The following is a 7,628-nucleotide window of genomic DNA, read 5'->3' on the forward strand; positions in this document are numbered from 1 at the left end:
AAACCCCAAATATAAAACGAATATTTAATATTAATAAAGAAAATATAAAAAGAAAGATACTTTACCCTGACTAGAAATGTCAGGTCTCTGTATTTTAATTTATTTAATATTCTGACTTTTTTTTTATTTTACTCCATACATTTTAAACAAATATCTACTTAGTTTTGATGCATTTAAGGGGAATTATAAATATTTCTATTTTGAGATTATTTACATTTCAGTATTTTTCCACTTTTACTTGAGTAGGCTACATTAGTTGAATGAGTACTTTTACCGGAGTACAAGTATCAGTTCTTCTACTTTTGGTTTTGGCATCATAAACAAAAGGTGGCACCATTTGAATCCTTTTAGAAAAAATAAAAATCTCAAACAGGCGCCTTTGATCAGGATCAAATTTATTAATTTACACACACACACACACACGGTTGGACAGGAACACGTGTTACAACTTTGACTTGTGTGTGCCGACCCAAGTGTCCACTCAGAGACGGAGGCGGGACGGCGGCGACGTCCTCTTGGGGTTTTTGAGCTCTTTCTCTAACTACAGGAAGTGGGCGGCGCCGGAGGAGAGTGGCGGTTTTGGGGGCTTTTTTTGAGGGTTGTGATTGGTCGAAACAGCTGAGAGAAGACAGTAATACAAACATGGGAAAGCCGACTAAATGTGCTCATTAATTAAAGGAGCAGTACCATTGTGTCTGACAGGAAGTAGATGGTGACATGACGCAGCCCTGATTGTGAACGACCAAAATCCTTCAAAATAAGAGCGTGCGCAGTGTAAGAGAGAGGGATAAAAGCACACAGAAGAGGAGGTGGAGGTTCAGATGTCCTTGAGGTCCTTCTGGATGCCCCACAGCGTGTCGGCGCTCTTCCTCAGCTGGCCCACCTCGTCGTCCGTCAGCGTCATGTTGACCACGCTCTTCACGCCGCTGCTGTTCAGGACGCACGGCAGCGACAGGAAGACCTCCTCGCCGATCCCGAACATGTCCTGAGGGAAGAGGCACGCGGCGTCAGGACGCACATCCAGAACCAGACGCCACTTTCTTTTGTTTCACTTCATTATTTAGATTTTGCTTAAATAAAATGTATTAATATTATTATTATGTGTCTGATGCAACACGGACGCTTCCCAGACTGTGAAACAATTTAAAGCATTTTATTTTCTTTAATTGTAAATCAACTGGCATTAAAAGGGTATATGTGGAGGACCTGGACCATGGTGGAGACCGGGTGGACCCGGCTCATGTTCTTGACGATGCTCTCCGTCAGGTCGGCGACGCTCAGACCGATGGCCCAGTTGGTGTAACCCTTCAGCCTGATGACCTCATAGGCACTGAGACAGACACACACACACACACACACACACACACACATTAATACAGCCAGCCAGGTCACCATAGCAACCACGTAGCAGTGTGTGAACCACACTGTGGTGGAGCCTGGAGCGATGGGTCGATACATTATGATGATAAAAAAGTGGTTTAATCCGTCGGCCTCATGAACTGTCATCAGTCTGCCGACAGACTCGTCCAATAATCACCGGAGGATCAATAATAATCACATTCATGAGAGCCGTTTTCAGCTCTGAATCGTTCAACAAGTCGCCTCTTTATCTCCATCCAACAGCCACAGCAGCGAGCCGGGCTGGACAAAATAAACACCACTTCTAAATGAATAAATAGGGCTATTTAAAGAAATGTATATTATTAGATACTACTACTGTATAATATACAGTTTATACTACTATACTATTAGAATAAATGAAATAAAATATAAATGTGTAGGAAATGAATAAATATGACTATTAAAATAAATAAGAAACATGACTATGAAATAAATCCTTCCAATAATAAATGAGAACATAAATACACAAATAAATATAATAATTCATCTTTAAAAACACACTACCTGTCCACCACGGCCTTGTGGGTCTCCTTCCACTGCTCCTGGTCCCCGTCGGTGCCGATGTCCGGGTTCAGCTTCTGCAGGTTGACTCCGGCCACGTTGGCGCCGCTCCACACCGGCACTGTGGGAACAAACACACGCCGTCACCATGGGAACCAGGCGTGACCCCCCGGGGACGGCGCTTCAGTACCCACCGCTGGTGTCGCCGTGCTCGCCCAGCACCCAGCCGTTGAAGGCGCTGGCGTGGATGCCGAGGCGCTCCGCCATCAGGTAGCGGAAGCGGGCGGAGTCCAGGTTGGTGCCGCTGCCGATGACGCGGTGCTTCGGCAGGCCGCTCAGCTTCCAGGTCACGTAGGTCAACACGTCCACTGTGGAGCAGACGGGAGTTAGAGTGAGTGTGTGTGTGTGTGTGTGTGTGTGTGTGTGTGTGTGTGTGTGTGTGTGTGTGTGTGTGTGTGTGTGTGTGAGTGTGTGTGAGTGTGTGTGTGTGTGTGTGTGTGTGAGTGTGTGTGTGTGTGTGAGTGTGTGTGAGTGTGTGTATGTGTGTGTGTGTGTGTGTGTGTGTGTGTGTGTGTGTGTGTGTGTGTGTGTGTGTGTGTGTGTGTGTGTGTGAGTGTGTGTGTGTGTGTGTGTGTGTGTGTGTGTGTGTGTGTGTGTGTGTGTGTGTGTGTGTGTGTGTGTGAGTGAGTGTGTGTGTACCCGGGTTGGAGACCACGATCAGGGTGCAGTCGGGGCTGTGTTTGATGATCTGGGGGATGATGGCCTTGAAGACGTTGACGTTCCTCTGGACCAGGTTCAGCCGGCTCTCGCCCTCCTGCTGCCGCACGCCGGCCGTCACCACCACCAGCCGGGAGTTGGCCGTCACGGCGTAGTCTGGGGGCGGAGCCAGCGTTAATGTGAAATGAATATGAGATGGATGAGAGATGCTGGGGGGGGGCGTGATGCCGGCCCACCTTTGTCGGCGACTATCTTGGAGGTCTTGAGGAAGAGGCTGCCGTGCTGCAGGTCCATCATCTCGCCCTTCAGGCGGTCCTCCATCACGTCCACCAGAGCCAGCTCGTCACACAGGTCCTGCTCAGAGACCCCAATCCCAGACCCCGTCAGTCAGCCGGGTCCTCATTAGGAGGTCTGAGAACCTGCAGCTCTTTAGAAGGACTGTTAGTGTGTTTAAGACTGGAGTCTAGACCGGCTCCATGTCACCACGTTATCTTGTTCTGTGGCATTGGGGTTTTATTGCTTTTTGTTTTTGACTCCTAATCTGCAAAATAATAATAACATAAAGAAAAAATATATGCAAAATAATAATAAAATATAGATAATAATACATGCTAAATAATCAAATAAAATACAAGAGGGAAAAACACAAAAAATTAAGTATATATCCTGCACCATTCTCTAATCAAAATTATACAAATGTAATACTATTTTAATTATTATAGACATTATTATTATTTATAATGTAGTGATTGCTATTTCTGACAGGTATTTTATATACAAATAAATTAATTATTTATAATAATGTTGTTTTCATTATAACAATCACTGTTGAAATAATAATTTGGTTGTGTGCTGCACTTGTGTTTGTATGTCATATCTTTTGTAATGTTATTTTACCACAATAAAAACTTATTGTGTTCTAATTTCTAAGTTCTAATAAAGTTCTAATTACTGTGAGGAACGATTCATCAGCATATCCTTCCTGATGACATATTTGTACATAAATGTGATATTGGATGCTGATTGTTGCTGTATTTGAAACAGTATTTTGTATGAAACGGTATAATCGGTGACGTCTACTGTGTATGACACGTGTGTCGTGTCCGTGATGTCATCTTACCCTCAGCAGGATGCTGACGGCGCACGCCATCCCCACCTGGCCCACGCCGACCACCGTCACCTTGTTCCTGGGCGGCTCGTCGCCGCTGCTCGCCAACGGGCTGATCAGCTTCTGCAGCACGGAGGACATGATGGCGGCTGCAGGGACACACAGAGAAAGAGGACGCGGTCAGTCAAGGGGTCAAAGGTCACACAGCCGGGCTCATTCACCACGCCTGGTAACGAGTCGCCATCGTCCGTGAACCTGAGGATCAAATCACGTTCTGTAGAACCAACGGTCAACGTCACAGCTTCACCCTGCATTTATATATATATATATATATATATATATATATATATATATATATATACTGTATATGTGTGTATATATATATATATATATATATATATATATATACTGTATATGTGTGTGTATATACATACACACAGTAGACTCACAGGTGGAGCGGACGGGCATCAGGAAGCGAGACATGGCGAGGAGCAGCAGCAGACGGACTGAACGCCGGCGTCCTGCGTGTTAAATAGTGTCGTCCTATCAGGACGGCCGGCGTCTCCGTCTGCTCCGTCTGCATCACGACGTCTTAATCTGAACGCAGATTACATGTTTGCTATCGTGTCCAACGTAACTGGATGTTGTCATCACCGAGGCATCGCCGTGGAAACGGATAATCAGTAACGCAGTGTTCTTCCTCTGATGTCTGAAACTCTAAAGTGATTTTATTGCGGAGGATGAAAATCTAACTCCTGTAGTGGATCATCGATGTTACCGTCGTCATGGTGACGGCTCCCGTTGGGTGGTGGACTACGGTTTAGAAGCCTCGAGTTCAGCTTTTTTGGATGTTTTGCCATCAGTGAAGGAAGTGACCATATTTGGACTGTGGAGGAGCGACAGGTGGATCTGCACCCCGAGCAGCACCTGTACTGGATCTGGATCCATGTGGATTCTGGTGTGAAGCTGCTAACAAAGTTAGCTTCTATGATTCAAGCATAGCGTAGTGTAGCGTGGTAGAGACCTGTCAATCAGCAGCTAAGCCCCGCCCTCTAAAGCATCCCCTGCTTTCTGGTCTGGTGGACTCTAAATGGACCTGTCAATCAGCAGGTAAGCCCCGCCCCCTAAAGCATCCCCTGCTCTCTGGTCTGGTGGACTCTAAATGGACCTGTCAATCAGCAGGTAAGCCCCGCCCTCTAAAGCATCCCCTGCTCTCTGGTCTGGTGGACTCTAAATGGACCTGTCAATCAGCAGGTAAGCCCCGCCCCCTAAAGCATCCCCTGCTCTCTGGTCTGGTGGACTCTCAATGGACCTGTCAATCAGCAGGTAAGCCCCGCCCTCTAGAGCATCCCATGCTACCAGAGAGGAGTCGCCCCCTGGTGGCCAGCAGAGAGAAGTAGGACAGTTTAAGGCACTTCAGCATCGGCTTCACTTCTCAGAACTGGAGGTCGCCGCCTGGTAAATATCCTCTATAGTTAAAAACATTATTTATTCCTACTAGTCTCATCACTCGTATTTTGTAAATTAGAGAACAAACAAACCTCAACCTTCACTTTTGTGAAACTCAGACACAAAGTCTCCACGTGGTCCGGCTCCAATCAGGTCCCCCCCCCCCCCCCCCCCCTCCCTGCTATCTAAGAGGACCGAGCTGGACCTGAACTATCGGGCTCTCAGGGTGCAGATAGGAGCTGCTTGTCAAGGTCACATGAGACTTGAACGGGTGGGGGGGCACCTCGTGGGCCGGCATTCATTCAAACGGACAAAAGAGCCGCTGGACCACAACAATGCCTCGTTTTAGCCTCCGATAAACCAGTTACATAAGCAGCAGTCCACATCAATGTGGACCAGTCCACGGCCCCCCACATGTGGACCGGTCCACCTTGTGGTGTGCACCGGTCTGCTGGACTGAAAGGAGGCGACAGGCTGCTTTGTTCCCTCTCTGTGTGATTCCAGTGATGTTATGTAACGGGGGCCCACCGCCAACGCCAACGCCGTCCTCCATTTTGGTGAAAGTGCTGAGAAAGTGTTCGGTTTTAACGACCTGAGGACACAAAGTCCAAGTGGACTCCGAGTCCTCGCGGGACCAGGTTCTCCTTTCCACGTTGTAACATGGAGGCAGGTGCACAGCGTTAGTGATGGATTGTAGAATAAAAGCATCTCATCTGGATTCATTATTGTGATTAAATACATCATCATCATCATAATAATAACACTAATAATAACAATAATAATGAATCTAATCTGACTTTAATGCAGTTTTTCAACTTCAACAGCAGCACAATGAAGACGGTCTCGTGCAGCTACCGAGCATCCATCCGTCGTCAATGGCGCGCGCGCTCGGTGAGGCGCGTGCACGCATCGCAGCGATAATAAGCGTAATACTTACTGTTTGAATCGCGGGTTTTGGTTCGTCTGCGGGCTGATATCCGGTATCTGTCCGGTGGAGGAGAGTCGGAGCGGCCGGCGGAGGATGGAGAGAGACGGCTGGTGTGGAGCTGGAGAGAGGAGGTGGAGGAGGAGGTGGGGGGGGGGGGGGCAATGTGACCATGATGGTGCGGAGCATGCGTGACACCTCCATGTGTGCGTGTTCATATCATCGTCATTATTTCTATTTAATACAACACAGTTCACCAAGTGATTTCAAATATATTTTATTAGTAATTAATTCATTATAATTATTGTTGCTTGTCAGGATGTGAATAATGTCCTTCTTTCTATTTTAAAAATAGAGAACAGTATTTTATAAGTTGATCAGCAGATTTGGTGTCAAATATTGACTCATGAATGGCTGGGAAAAATCGAAAAATATCGTCAGAAGCAGCTACTTTTGGCCAAACGTAGGAATATTCAAGTTATTTAGTTCCTCAAAGCTGTGGCTAAAAATACAGAAAAATACTATAACTATATATAAAACATATAATTTCAGTTTTATTATGTATTTGTTTAATTTTAGACACCTTTTCTAACTTATGTTAGCTTTAGACAAAAAAACCTACGTTAGCTTAAGACAACAAAACCTACGTTAGCTTAAGACAACAAAACCTACGTTAGCTTTAGACAACTAGACAACAAAACCTACGTTAGCTTTAGACTAGACAACAAAACCTACGTTAGCTTTAGACAACTAGACAACAAAACCTACGTTAGCTTTAGACAACTAGACAACAAAACCTATGTTAGCTTTAGACTAGACAACAAAACCTACGTTAGCTTTAGACAACTAGACAACAAAACCTACGTTAGTTTTAGACAAAAAAAATCTACGTTAGCTTTAAACAAAAACAAAACCTACGTTAGCTTTAGACAAAAAAACCTACGTTAGCTTTAGACAACAAAATTAACGTTAGCTTTAGGAAAACCTTCACAATTGCATCACTTTACAACAATACTTGTGGTGGTCAGAGGTGAGTATTTGTACTTCAGTAGAATCTTCAGGTATCTGTACTTGTACTTTCTACTCCTCACATTTATAAAACACTCGTGACTTTAGCTTTAATACATTCGAGGTAAATTATGTATTATTATTTTATTATTAATATGATTTTTATATACTTTTACTTTCTACTTTGAGTACATCTCAGAGTACTTTTAAATGAAACAAAAAGATAACAACATCATCCTCTTCAGCCAATCACCTTCTGGCTTTTCACATACGAGGCCAAACGGTCTGTGAACAGAGACATGATGTTCGAGTCTCCCCCCCCCCCCCCCCCCCCCCCCAGAGAGGCGCTCTGATTGGTCCGTTCACAAACAGGAGACTTCCCTGTTTAACACATTCAGAGCTTTTCTTCCTCTTTGTGATGAAGAACACGCTGTTCTCTGCTGACGCTGCACATGATGTCACATGATGATGATGTACCGGCAGCCAATAGGACGCTGCGGTGCCTCTCTCCCTTAAAAG

At 45.3% G+C, this 7,628-nt stretch overlaps 1 protein-coding gene across 1 annotated transcript; it reads right to left on the reverse strand.

Annotated features, from left to right (window-relative positions):
• Positions 1–392: 392 nt before the first annotated feature.
• On the reverse strand, positions 393–6,253 carry ldhba (lactate dehydrogenase Ba). Its single transcript, XM_084039156.1, has 8 exons — positions 6,114–6,253; positions 3,740–3,876; positions 2,856–2,973; positions 2,602–2,775; positions 2,097–2,270; positions 1,906–2,023; positions 1,207–1,330; positions 393–985 (listed from the first exon to the last, which is right to left on the reverse strand). Exons 2-8 carry the CDS (start codon positions 3,866–3,868, stop codon positions 818–820), a joined length of 1,005 nt encoding a protein of 334 aa, XP_083895282.1. The 5' UTR covers positions 3,869–3,876; positions 6,114–6,253; the 3' UTR covers positions 393–817.
• Positions 6,254–7,628: the final 1,375 nt, after the last annotated feature.

This window comes from Eutrigla gurnardus, assembly GCF_963514095.1.
Source record: "Eutrigla gurnardus genome assembly, chromosome: 21".
In the NCBI taxonomy this organism is placed as follows: Eukaryota; Metazoa; Chordata; class Actinopteri; order Perciformes; family Triglidae; genus Eutrigla; species Eutrigla gurnardus.